The sequence below is a fragment of the Leptinotarsa decemlineata genome, unplaced genomic scaffold, assembly GCF_025532065.1.
Source record: "Leptinotarsa decemlineata unplaced genomic scaffold, Ldec_3_MD MMD2_P_RNA_scaffold_5, whole genome shotgun sequence".
Lineage (NCBI taxonomy): Eukaryota > Metazoa > Arthropoda > Insecta > Coleoptera > Chrysomelidae > Leptinotarsa > Leptinotarsa decemlineata.
Genome location: NW_027412532.1, coordinates 7,117,547 through 7,132,334, shown reverse-complemented (window position 1 = coordinate 7,132,334; position 14,788 = coordinate 7,117,547). Strand labels below are relative to the sequence as shown.

The 14,788-nt window shown below is 39.1% G+C and overlaps 1 protein-coding gene across 13 annotated transcripts in view; it reads right to left on the bottom strand.

Moving 5' to 3' along the window:
* The window catches only part of scalloped (TEA domain transcription factor 1 homolog scalloped), a 273,763-nt gene that overhangs the window by 54,968 nt on the left and 204,007 nt on the right, over nucleotides 1-14,788 (bottom strand). For 12 of the 13 annotated variants that reach the window (XM_074169382.1, XM_074169381.1, XM_074169380.1 and 9 more), the window contains 2 exons: nucleotides 8,418-8,536; nucleotides 3,269-3,407 (listed from right to left, as the gene is read on the bottom strand). In XM_074169382.1, coding sequence (XP_074025483.1) covers nucleotides 3,269-3,407; nucleotides 8,418-8,536 — 258 coding nt within the window. Of the gene's footprint in view, nucleotides 1-3,268; nucleotides 3,408-8,417; nucleotides 8,537-8,601; nucleotides 8,699-14,788 lie in introns of those variants that run through there. The other variant, XM_074169385.1, reaches the window with a different exon arrangement.

Below are 14,788 nucleotides of genomic sequence, written 5' to 3'. Positions count from 1 at the left end.
CATCGCTAGGAGTGGACAGAGACAGGACAGTTACTGGACACACGGTCAATATCTCTACAGCCTGCGCCTTGAATTTCCAATTCTAGAAATTCTGCACTCGTCTCGTGTTCGCCGTAATTATTCTCTTGCACCGGACGGAGGAAAAACTATACCACAGAAATGCCTAGTCTGTTGGCCGAGGAGATTGAAATAAGAGGATTTCCAAGCTTGGTTAATTCATTCTGATTGTATACAGTGGAGAATTCGTATGGATTCATTGATGGTGCCAACAACAAAGAGTTAACAAACGAAAAGTTTCAAAATATTGGAATCCGACTGCGAAAAGCCTAGAAAAGGCTTGAAGAAACTGTTTTTCTATCTCGGTTTGTTTTAAAATTCAACGATTAAGTCTTCTGTTCAGATATTATCGACGTATCCTATATTAGATATTCCTGATTAGGATATGTTCCGAAAGTAACTAACAGAAATGTGGTTTGGTGTTTCCAAAATCACGTCAATTGTGGTTCTACCGAGAACCGGGTTGGATGTGGAACACGGTTTTATAAAAATTGGTGAACCAAACTTTAATAAAACTGATTACTAACCGACGATTTTGTGGTATTTCGGGTCATTTTAGGGGTGTTTTCACAAAAACACAAACATTTGTCTGAACCAATAGTTTTTGTAATTGAAGAGTGTAATTAGCGTCTTCGTTGATAACACGAAGTGTTATAGTCGACCTAAACGATATGGTGAACATTCAAAGTTGGCGGCATTCTCAAAGGCCAAAAAAACCAATACATAGAAATGAACCTGCTGCGAAATAGTCCACGTGGACTATAGACTTGGCGGTTCGCATTGGATAATTTTTATTAACGAGTTTTATGATTGTCTGAAGAGTCATAAAATTAAATTTGAAGTCATGTTACGGTGACGAATAGAAATCGGGGAATGCCGGGACGGTTATCGCCGTCGTGTTCAGTTCAGGAACTGATCGCGATTTGAGTGTTGAAATTCGATATTGGTGCAGTTAAAGTCACTTAAAATTTTTGTTATCTGTTTGAAATGTGGCGTCCTTGGACAAGTACTAATGGTAATAACGAGTGTGATAACAACGCAGACTTTTTTCAGTGTAGTGATTCCAATAGCGATGGTGAAGAATGCGAAAAAGAGATACCAGTGAATAAGATTCGGATGCATTTGAATATTGAAACACAAAGAGTATGTTTTAATGTATATAACAATCTACATTTCAAGTTTGGTTTCGGGTGAAACAAACGGGGAAACAAACTAATACAAGCAACAACAGATTTGACCGAAATGCCTTTCTCAACTGTACGTAAAATAGTCAGAAACTAACCTTATCAACGTAAGATACGATGTGATATAGGATTACCAAAACCTTTAGATGTTCATCTAATAAAACTATTGAAAAAACAATATACGACTGTTACAAAAGCAGTGAGATTCCTACAACTGAAATCTTAAGGAAGAAATTGAATCCTTCCGGCCATAACGTGAGCTGCTGTGACAAAACTCTTCAGAATTGACTAAAGAAACTATTTATTTAATGAAACTATTATCATATATTTTCAATAACAAACATTCATTTCCCATTAATAGTGATTCACATTCTTACAACACCAGAAATAAAAATGATATCAAATTGAACAAGCCCAAACACTCCATTACAAAAAATCTCCCATCAATGCAGGCTGCCGTTTTTTTAACTGTCTTCCGAAAGAAATAAAATACGCGGGATCCCTGGCGGTTTTTAAGTATAGACTTGAGGAACTCCTTATCAGAGAATGTTTCTATACTGTTGAGGAATTTGAATTATACTTTTCAATTTTGAGATGATATCGAAGTGTATTTTACATAGTCTATGTTAGTCATCATTGTGCTTGTTTCGTCCTGTTTGTCAATTAAAACTTAATGACACTGTTTTTGACTTATCCTATCTATTGTTAACAATAGTTGAAAGGATAAATAAATATTTTATTTTATTTATTTATTTATTTAGTAAACAAACGTCAAGCAGTTATGGAAAGCAGAAGAATAGTGGAATTGCGTAACAAATGCTTGGAACAAATAACTGAATATGAACAAAAACAACGGCAAACTTTCTATTTGGACGAAAATTGGTATGACACTCACGACACAGTTACGAAAGGGTGGATTGATGGTTCGAGAATGTGTACGCATAACATGCCTGCAAACAAAGGATCGCGACTAATAATTGTGCATTGCGAAGAAAGTAAAGGATGGGTTCCGAATTCTTTGGAATTATGTGGAAAAAACTTGAGGACTACAATGGAAGCTGATATTTTCGAGGAATGGTTTGAATATACATTGATCCAAAATTTGTATGAAAATAGTGTAATAGTTCTTGACAACGCTTTCTATCATTCGCGACAGCTCATCAAACCACTCATGTCACCCGTTAACGGATGAACAACTTTCTCATCCATCCCACCCCAGCCAGGTAGGGGTATCCCGTGAAGGGCGACACTGATGTCTACGGACTTCATGCCGTCATACCATCAGTCATGAACCCACTGGTCCTTCTTGAGACCAATAATCAGCCGAAAGAGTAGGGGAGCTGGACTCCAAATCTGTACGAAACGAGGATGACCTTCTGAGCTCATCAAAGTACCGAATAAAAATTCGAGGACAGATGAAATAGAGAGTTTTTTAATGGATAACATTTTATATCTTGAAGATTACTATACCAAAAATCAATTACTTAAAGTTTTACCAAAACATTTGCAAAAGTGCATGCCTTTGAGAGTATTGCTGAAAAATATGGACACACCTGAGACTTCCCCCCTATTTTTGTGTTTTCAATCCCATCGGGTTGATTTGGGGAAAATTGAAACAAAGCATCAGGCGTAAAAATTCGTTGAGAAGGTAATAGAGCTAATTAAAGAAGAAGTATCTAATATTACCGAAGAAGACTGGCAGAAAAGAATTAAGAAAGTAATTTTAGTTGAAAAAGACTATATGCAGATTGGACACTTCCATATTAATGGTGGAAATAAATTCATTATTATAATTAAAATGTCGACAGTGATAGTGAAACAGAGAATATGGAAGGGAATTATCAGAAGCTTTCGAAGAAAGTTAGTGACGTGTTTTTGAAGCGATCGATTGTATATATACTTGAACTATACATCATATTATCATACTCACTGATGAATGGTTACATTGGATGATTGGAGTATTTTCCAATCTTCAAACGACCTAATAATCACCGCGAAACTATCGCTTGATGAAAAATATTACTCACCATACATTTTTCCTTCATCAGACAATATGATTTTCCGTCTCCCACAAGGCGGGTATATCGCCAGTGCTTCCTGAAAACTCTGCTCAATATCCGGACTCCAAACTCCTTCCGCATCTGCAGCTGCCAAGTCTTTTTCATCCTAAAAATTAATATCATACAGTTTTCGAGCACTTTACAATTATTTTCACATTGCATCCGTCCATACATTCGTAACGGAGAGGATCAAATTAGTTTTTTCTGGTCCATAGATATATGTATTAAATTGTTCAGTGCTTCAGAAATATTTTCTTTTTTCTGTGGTTCGACAAAGAAGAGTGAACAATGCGCGGACCTGTTGTGTCTAGGGCTGACCTGTTTTGTTTCAGTTTTTGAAATTTTTGAGAAAAAAAAATCTCCAAACACAAAATAATAATATACCTACGATTTGAAATGAGAAACAGAAATGGACTGGCGTTAAAAAATACCTAAGTTGATATATCTTGAAACCGATGATTCAAAATGAAAAAGTTGAAGATTTTTACTGTATTTGTAAAGTTTTCAATAATTTTTATTAGGTATTTTCAATAGCATTAAAAAATTAAAAAAATATTGCATTAAAGGAAAATTACTCGATTGGATCAGTGATTACCTTACAGAAAGGAAGCAGGTAACCAAAATTAATGAGTTTGTTTCAACAGCAATAAGCGTAAACCACAGGGTTCCGCAGGGAAGTATTTCAGGGCCACTGCTATTCCTAATTTACATTAATGATATCAGCAAAAGTAATGAATGTGATTATGAACATCATTTTGCTGATGATGCCCTAGTATCGGTTAGTGATAAAGATAGAGATAAAGCTATTCAAAAAATGAATGAAGCATTGAATAATATTGCTACATATTCAAAAACTAATAAATTCAAGCTAAGTGTCAACAAAACAAAGGCTATGATACTCACTACACCGTTTAAGTACAGATAATTACATTTAAATCAAATTGAACTAAAATTGAAAATGACAAAATTGAGCTCATTACTGAATTCAAATATCTAGGATTCATGTTGGACAAGCATCTATCACTGAATAACCATTCCACTTACATACAGAAAAAAATTTTGAAAAATTATATTTTTTCACAAGAGTGTCCCAACACTTAACTATGCAATCACGGATAACTGTATATAAGACCATTTTCGACCACATTTCGAATATTGTCCCACTCTTCTATACACAGGTGATTTAAATAAAATGAGAACACTACCAAAACTACAGAATCGCGCAATGAGGATTATTTTGAGATGTGACAGGAGTACCCATATATCTTTAATGTTACATACTCTAGAATGGTTATCTACAGAAAGTAGGCTTACATATTTAACGATGATTTATATTTACAAAGTGTTGCATAACCATCTACCTTCATATTTTGACAAATTTGTAATTTTTAATAATCAATCCATGAGTATAATACTAGAATAAGAAATAATTTGAATGTAAATATTCAAACAAAAATGTCAACACCAAAACATTAAATTTTAAAGGATTTATTAAGTATAACAGTTTATCTGAAAATGTTAAGTCTTCTAACAGTCTTATTCTCTTCAAAAGAAATCTTAAATGGTCCATTTAAGAGACCACTAAGGTGATACCAAATTAATATGTATTTTTTTTTTGTATTTTCAATTATCGTAGGTCAGACTACTTATTACCAAATATCAGTAGATCTTTTTTTCTACTATTGTGTTTATATGTATATTAATGTTAACATTATAATCATTGTTGTATATTAGGATGAATACTATTTGACTAAAGCATTTCATTTTAGCACCGTATATAGTCTCTTATACGCAAAACCCGAAAAAATTGATATTTTCGTCAACAACTTCGGGAGAGTGGAAAAAATGACTCTTATTTCGAAAATATAAAAATTATTTCTGGACATCTTCATTAATTCACAAAATATCACTTGATACCTCAACAACAAGCTTGAGAAGCTATTCTATAGCAAAACACATGTAGCTGTTTTGGTAAAACCATTTTTAGTCAATTCACAGTGAATTGTATCAGTTAGTGTTGATAAAGAATCATGTGTCTCAATATCGAAGGAGCATTTGACAGAAGAATAGAATCGATCCTTACTAGTTGGCCATTCTCATCCTTACTACGCCATTCTCATAAACAGAATAGAAACTAATTTTCTAGATCACCAGGATTTGTCGTCAGGACGTGGTACTGTGGGTACAGACTAAGGGTAATTCTTCAAGTTACGAGTATATTCAAGGAACGTTGGTACTAGAGGCAGCAGATGCCTGAAAATCTCCACAGAACTGTGACAGTACCCTTAACCAGGAAAAAAATCTGGATGGATAAAATCTACTTTCTTTCGATGGTGAAATGTTCAAGTATTATCCTCAATAAAAAACTAGAACATTCATTCGGAAAATGTTTTGGAAAAACCCAGATTATCTTTAAGGATATAAAGGAGATGACATCTTCCCCCCGTAGTCGCCATCTATGAGATGAACAGAAAACTGAATCCCAAAATATCAAAGATAAACTAGGCTCCTCAAGGTGGTCCGTTCCAAAGCTAAGCTACATCGACCAGACAACGAGATTCATCTTCTGTATTCCACTGCATGGCAACTTGATAAACTCGAGTACATCGAGTTGCCTTGGGGATTCAGTCTTCTGTCGATCCTATAGATGGCACCTCTATAGAGATAGATGTCACCGCCTTTACTTTGAGGCTTGTTCTTTTTAGGATTGTTCAATAGTTCAGACTAGCATCACTGATGATACCACTGATGATGGTGTTGGATAACAAGTACATCTATGGATATGTTGAAGGATCTGTAAAACAATTTGATGCTCCGGGTCAAAACATATCCATTGGATATAAATGATGCTTATCAGAGCAATAAAACCAGGTCCCACCACACCGTCAACGGCCACAGAAATCCTTTTAGACTTACCTTCTCTCTACATCTTTCTAAAGAATGTGGTTTGATGGACAACATACAACATTACAAGCTTATGCGAAGCGCAACAGATTGGCAATGACCTCCGAATGGATAGGACAGGGGAAATAGAAAAACTAAAAGCAAGTGGCTGCTGGTTAACATATGGAGAAAATACAGCGTTAGGTTCTGGTACAGGTACGTATAATGTCAGACTTAGGGCAGAGATATCAACCTGCCCAGGGTCCTATGCGACTGTATTTCAGTCTGAACTCTACAACATTGATTTATGAGTAGAGAAACTGGCAGAAAATAAATCGCACATGGAAATCAATTGATATATTCTCGAATAGTCAAATGGCACTGGAAGAACTTCGTTGGTAGTGAATTGCCAAAAAATTATCCTCAATGGAAAGCCTCAACAAATTGATCGACTCTCGACAACATTAGCCTGGAAGTTAATGAAGCTGCTGACTTCCTTACAAGGAAGGGCGCCATAAGCGATTCCATCGAACCAGAAACTGGCACTGGTATCGCTTTGGGCTTCATCCAGCTGGACTACAAGAAGCGTTTCTGACTCCTGGAAAAATCTACTAGGATTGATCCACTCCAAAACATATGTCCTTCGAAGTATGTTACCAAACAAATGTTAGGCTTCTTCAGGGGTGAACTAATTTTTCTAACGAGACTAAATACAGGTGAGTGTCGTATGAATCATTATAAGAAGAGACTTCGATTTCGGAAGATAGTGCATGTCATCTCTATTTGGAAAATGATGAAACAGCAGAGCACATACTTTGAGTGTGTTCCACCAGAGGAATCAGGAATCAGGAGGAGTTCAGTTTTTGGAAGAGTTTTACTTTTGCTATCGGACCAGAAAGACCATTCACCAAAAACTAATCGGCCCTCTTAGGAAATTGCACTCATTTGGTGGAGTTTAATTAGCGGTGAAGGGAATAATCAAGCCACTCACTTAAACCAACCTAGCCTATATTGTACTGAAAATGGGGAAGTTTTACTAGTCATCCATCTACTCCACCAAGACGATTGAGAACTGATATTTTTTCATAACCTAGTGATTCTACTCTCCTGGGAATCGGAATCACTAGGTTATAAAAAAATTCTACTCTCCTGGGAAGCGGGTTGGCTGTCTTTGTTCATCGTTTACTGCCTGAACCATTGTGCATGCTGTTTTTGGCGAGTGCATTGGCTTGGGATATGGAAGTTGAGCACACCAGCCATCGGATGCCTGCTTCCACGTAGCCCCGCTGGATACGGGCTGCCTCTACGGAACCTTCTAGATACTGGGCACCCTCTCGTCGTAGCATCGCCTTGTCACGGTAATGCGGGGCACTGCCGTGATAGACTTTCTTTCCCTAGCAAGTCGTGGAACTTTTATGGACAGAGTAAACTTAAAAATTCTTTCTGACGCTGAGTCTATAGAGGAGATGGATATCGAACTTACAACTCCAGTACCTTCCAGTAAATTTAGATCAGGAGCGAGAACTTCTCAATTCTTCAACTTCTGATCCAATAACTGAACCTAAAAAAAAGGTTTGCACCAAATTCTTTAGCGGAGTACGCAGAATCTGTCTCAGGTGGAGGAACAAACCCCCCATGATCAGGTTAGCAAACGTTTGCGCTCAAGTGATTCAACAAAACTAGAGGCGAAAAGGCCTGCACGGTTGAATCTAAGGCACCGTCAGGTGTAGCTGGCGTGCAAAAACCCTCATATGGGAAGGTTGTCGCGGGTATCAACTTGAATATTCGACTACCTCATCAACGATGAAACAGCAGAGCACATACTTTGTGCCTGCCCCGCTGCGGATCGAATCTCATCTGAAAGACCACTCACCCTACAAACTAATCGGCTTCGTTAAGAAGCTGGGTTTATTTGATCGAGTGTGAATAGGTGTGAGCCACAATAAACCCTTGCGGGTTGCGGAGGAGGGTCGAATAGACTCACTCACTTTGGACGCAGTGGTAGTGCGCTCGACACACAACTGAAAGGTCGTGAGTTCTATCCCAACCTTGATCAGATATTTTCTCGAGAGAATTTATTTAGTTGAAACTGGAATGATTCTGCAACATTACATGGCTGACGGACTGCGAATAGCCTTGATGCGAGTTATTAAAATTGCTTAACCAGGCCAAGAGGCTAATGACCAATATAGTCGATGGCGATGACACACACAAAAAAATTGCATTTACTTACGTCACTGATGTCTCCGACATCCAAATTCTTTGTATCCGGGCCCGGGCCATTTGAATCGGCCTGCGGGCCGGTAACCGGAGTCCACGGCGAAGAAATTGTGCCAGTTGACAAGGCGCTGCCTGAAAAAAAAAATAAAAATACTGTAGAACGAATATCCAGTTGGTTAATGAAGAAAAAATCGTACAGTCCCAATAATACGGAAACATTCTCGAGATATCACCGGCGTTAGATCTGCTCAAAACTCGTGGAACGACTGTAAGACACATTCCAGAAATATTCACTATATAACATTAGTTTTTACTCCACTTATGCATGAGTTACGTTTTTGCGGTGAAAAAATTACCATCCACAAAATCCGTTCATATTTTTATCGAAACATTCGCGAATGCATCAGTTCATTCGTAGACTTATTATATTAGTCGACGTCAATTCCGACGTCATCATTGATTACGGTTTTGTAGTGTTTGTGATGCTGTTACCTCCTCACCAACTTATGATGAACTCAGTATAGTTAATGAGTGATTTTTTTGCTGGTATCTTTTTGGCAACACTGTTTGACAGATCACGCGTAAATCGTGTGGTGTGTCAGGCTTGTTCAGTTTGGTCTATAATTTAACTATGAATCGACGAACGAACAACGCTTGCAAATTATTGAATTTTATTATCAAAATTCATGCTCGGTGAAGAAAGTGCATCGTGCACTTCTTCCAATTTATGGGCAGTTTAGTCGGCTTACTGAGGGAGTTATTCGGAAGCTTGTGACTGAATTTCGAACCAACACGCATACGTAGAGTGAGGACCGAAAAAAATATTGCGGCTGTATCCGTCAGTGTTCGTGATGACCGTGAAATGTCGATTCGCCGGCATTCGCAGCAGTTGGGCCTCTGTTACTCCACTAAATGTATACAACGCTTGCAAATTATTGAATTTTATTATTAAAATTCATGCTCGGTGAAGCAAGTGCATCGTGCACTTCTTCCAATTTATGGGCAGTTTATTCGGCTTACTGAGGGAGTTATTCGGAAGCTTGTGACTAAATTTCGAACCAACACGCATACATAGAGTGAGGACCGAAAAAAATATTGCGGCTGTATCCGCCAGTGTTCGTGATGACCGTGAAATGTCGATGCGCCGCCGTTCGCAGCAGTTGGGCCTCTGTTACTCCACTAAATGGGAAATTTTGCCAAAGGGATTTACGTGTAAAATCTTATAAGAAACAGCTGGTGCAATAATTGAAGCCACACGACTTCCCACAACATCTAACATTTGGTGAATGACCGCTGGCAAAATTGGAGGAAGATCCACATTTTTATCGAAAACTTGTGTTCAGCGACGAGGCTCATTTCTGGTTAAATGAATACGTTAACAAGCAAAATTGCCGCATCTGGAGTAAAGACCAGCCACAAGCACTGCAAGAGCTACCGATGCATTCCGAAAAAGTCACTGTTTGATGTGGATTATGGGTCGGTGGCATCATCGGGCCGTACTTCTTCAAAGACGACAATGGCCGGATCGTTACTATGAATGGCAAGCGCTACCGTGTGATGGCTGACGACTTTTTGTTGCCCAAAATGGAAGGATTAGACATGCCTGACATGCGGTTTCAACAAGACGGTACCACATGCCACTCGGCACGCGAAACAATGGTTCAATTAAGAGACGCCTTCGGTGAACAGTTTATCTTTCGTTTGGGGCCCGTCAATTGGCCGCCTAGATCGTGTGATTTAACGCCTTTGGATTATTTCTTGTGGGGTCATGTTAAGGCTCATGTCTTCAGAGATAAACCAGCAACGACTGACGCTCTGGAAGCCAATATTGAAGAATTTATACGTGAAATACCGGTCGATATGTTAGAGAAAGTGTGTCAAAATTGGATCTTGCGCATGGGCAATCTAAAGCGGAGCCGAGGATAATATTTGCATGAAATCATCTTCAAACATTAAATTATATTGATCGTTCTATCGATTCTAATTTCATCAATTTTTTTAAAATTTTTTGTGTTGTTTTAAAAATCAAATGCAATACCTCTCAAAAAATCACCCGTTATTAACACCTGGGCTGAAAAGTCCCGGGTCTAAGAAAGCAACGCGTGTTTTTTCGTCCAAACTTGGCTTTAAATCAGCAATATGACTACAAAACTAAACTCCAAAAATAAACAACACCAATAAAGCTGATGACTTTAGACCGGTGAATACATTACCGCCATCAGAAAAGGTATTAGAATTGGTTGTCTATAATCAACTTTCGAAGTTTGTTGAAAACAATGAAATTTTACTGATGAACCAATTTGGATTCAGGAAAAAACACTCTCGTGAGACAGCAGTGCAACTGGCATTATGCATGGTTTTCAAACCATTTCTCAGCATACAACCACAAGTTCCCGAATCTAAATGATATGGAAATTTTGCATTATGCAAGGAAGGGTTACAAACTCAATTATTTAGAATCCTTGGAAATTCACAAGTTTGAAAATATCCTTATAGGACGAAACTGCAGTTACAAATAAAAGTGGTGAAAAACATAGAAAGTTCCAATTATCTTTTCTCCATTATGATTTCCTACCACGTAGTAACGGCTACATCCATCAATTTATTGAAAAAAGCTTTGTAGTATATGTACACTCTATATATTCTATATACTTTCATATATTTTTATTGCTGAAGTGATATAATGAAAATGAGTGTTGTTAAATGTTGACAAGTAAAATAAGTTAGGAACTCATACTATTGTTTCTGCAAAAGTCTATTACAGTTATCAAATCAATAAATTTGAAAATCATAACGCAATTATTATCACGTATAATTTGATGATATGAAAGTACAAACTTCAAAGCTAAAACCCGCGATTTCAAAATGAACATATCCATATTTTTCAATGTCCCGACTATATAAAACCATAACAAGCATTTCCATCAAATCTGCGGCATGACTTTGATTAAAACCAACTGAGGGCCCTACCAAAAACGCAACCGTTTTGTTTTGATCAGTCCACCTGTTCGCTAAAATTCGTATAAACGGGTGGATCAAAGCCCACTCTGAATTAATTGAACAAATGAACAAAATGGAATGGAATTTTCTTTATTGCTTTACTGCTCTATTCCGCAATGTGCATGCAACTTTATACGTTTCAATTTTCAATTGGGAATATGTAGCGTTTAGTTGGAAGAACGTACAGAATCCCAGGTATCCTGTTTCACATTTTTTTTTGGACAAAACACAAGCAATACAGGAAAATCCTTGAGTTGCTCTGAGAGCCGTGCCGGTGCGAAAGTAGCGATTCGAATTGGATTTGAATCGCTGGAGATTGAATTCTTTTCGAAAATCCTTCTGAGGAGAACGCATCTTTCATTTGGCTCCAAATGTAAGAGTTCTCAAATAGTAAGTTCGAGGTGAACTGAGTTGAACCTCAGAACAATTCGCAGCTACAGTTCGTCGCGTATTTCCGAAATGTACCGCTCTTGGTAGAGTCAAATGTGATAAGTCACTTGAAGACTTCCCATGAAAGTATCTATAGAAGAGAGACAAATCTCCAACCTTTCTTCGGTGTTCCAGACTATCAAGGTTGCAAGTGTTGTTCGCTTCTCCAATCAGGCGGATGGTTCTTTTCTGGATAGAATCCAGCAGCTTTAGAGACTGCTTAGGGGCGAAGTTATATTATTATAGAGCATCAAAAGTTGCTGAGGTGTGTACAGTTTTCTGGTTATTGTACAGTGTTCTAAGCTTTTGATAAGCACCCTTTGTAATTCCAGCGACATGATTGTGCCAAGACATTTTGGTGTCCATTTTAACCCCCAACAAACATATCGAAGCAGGAAGCGAATTCGTCTGTCCTGACTCGAAATCACCTCTAGATCCTTTTTAAGAAATGCAACCTCCTGCTGCCGGTGAAGATATGCATCCACAGCCGATGTCCTGGAATCCAAATAGAATGACGAGACAAGTGTGTTGTCGTCAGCAAAGCAATAGATTGGATTCTTGGTTTTTCCAATAAGTAGTTGATATACAATAAAAAGAGGATTGGAGACATCTGGGAAACACCTGCGTTGATGGTAAAAGTATACGAGAGATATCCATCGACAGCAACTTGTAGGGAACGTTATTTCAGGAAGCTGGATAGCCATATACAAAAATGATCCGACAGGCCGCAGCATCGAAGTTTGGCCAGCACACCCTTATGCCACACAGGGTCAAAGGCTTTGGAAATATCAAGCGCAATAGCGCTTGATAATAATAACAATAAAAACATACTTGATAATAACATAACAATTATAATAACATGCTTGAATTCGTGTTATAAGTTGTTTACACGCATCTTATACACACGAATACTCACCGCAGTTGACCGAGTGTTCGAACAGATATATGAGCAGAGAGGGTCGAAGAGAGGAGTTGCTGGATGTAAAGAGAACCTGCTCATCGATAGATGTGTAACGCAGGACTCTATGCAATATAAGCGCAACCTCTCTATGGCCTGGATCGATTACCGTAAGGCATTTGATACAATATCGCATGAGATCATCTTGCATTTGCTCAGATGCCTTGTGGTACCCGACAAAATAGTGAGATGCATTGAACAACTGATACCACTTTGGCGAACTCGCTTCACCCTTACATCTGGTCAAGCCAGAGTCCAAACAGGGTGGGTCACTTTCAGAAGGGGTGTATTTTAGGGCAATTCCCGCAGTCCCCTTCTCTTCTGCATCTCACTATTGCCATTATCCGTTGCGCTCAGAAATACTCGAGGGTATAACTGTGGCACCCCCGGAAACCGGAGGCACAAGGTCACCCATTTGTTTTATATGGATGATCCTAAACTTTATGCCTCTGGAGAGTAGGATTTCCATCAGTCTTTGAGGGTGGTGGAAGAGTACACGCATGCTATCGGTATGAAATTCGGGATAGACAAATGTGCAATGGTCCATCTCAAAAGAGGACTTTGCGGGGACTACGGAGAGAGACTTCGACAGATCTGGTCATCGGAACTGTCGGGGAAGAACAAAGTTGCTGCAACAAATATGCTTGCCGTTCCTATCTTACTCTACTCGTTTGGAGTAGTGAAGTGGACTGCACCAACTCGACGTAAAGACATGATGCATTTCTATAGGACTTTGCATCCCAAATCGTCCGTTCCACGGTTGTACTTCTCCCGACAACAGGGAGGCCGTGGACTTTTGACTTTGGAGTGTCTACATTACAGAGTGGTACTGGATACAGCCTGTAAAGTCGTCAGGAGTTTGGATCCCCTTCTCTGCATGGTCCGTGACCATGAGAGAGCAGGAATTGGAGCATTTCTCTTCAGGGCAGCTGTCCGAGCAGCTGATGAACTTGGTATAGTTTTCGACACTGAACGAGGTGACCACAACTCTGTCACCGAGTTGGAACCCGTTCAGCAAAAAGCTCATATAAAAGCCGCAGAGATCACCTCACTTCTGCGGAAACACAAGGATAAGCCAATGCATGGGGTCATCTTCAATAACTTTGAAGACCTTGGAGCATCAAAGCGCCTGACGTTCGCTTTCCTCAGGTCGAGAGGGCTGAAGTCGGAAACTGCATCATGGCTTGCAAGGATGGTGTCTTCAACACATTAGTCTATCGCAGTCGGGTAATGGGTATAGAGGTTTCTGACACGAAGTGCAGGGCCTGCCTTGAGGCGCCCGAGACCCTAATGCACTTGCTATCAGCATGTTCAGCACATGCGGTCTCGGCCTATATCCATCGACATAACGCGGCCCTAAGAGTGCTACATTACCATCTACGGCACTCTTACGGTATTGACGAGACACCGGTGTTGCCCTACGCTCCGGGGAATATTGAATCCGTTGTGGGAAACGAGAAGTGTCGAATTTATTGGAACTATTCGTTCCCAACCCTCAGGCTCATACAAGCTAATAAGCCTGATGTAGTCCTTCTTGACCACCAGATTAAAATGATATTTGTCGTGGAGTTTTAAGCTCCTGGTGAAACGAATATCGCCAGAAAAGAGGAGGAAAAACGGATAAAATATCGAGATTTTCTCTTCGAACTCTGCAGACTCTATTCAGATCACTCTGTCAAGATGGTTGTTCTGATTACTGAAGTCCTTGGTGGAATGATGTCCTCTCCACTCTCGAATCTTAAAATCATACCGTCTTGCCGCACTAAAGCAGAAATCTTAGCCGCACAGATGCAGGAGGCTGTCATTCTTGGCTCACTGCGCTTGCTCAGGGCACATGATTCTCGAACCCAATGATCACTTACCCCAACGGTGTGGGGTAAGTGATCATGGTTGATAATGCTGGCGTGCCTTCAAGAATGTATCGGGGCTTCAGGGGATAGGGCCTGACCAGCGCACACTACGGTGAAAAAAAAAATTCTTTATTGCCATAAAATCAA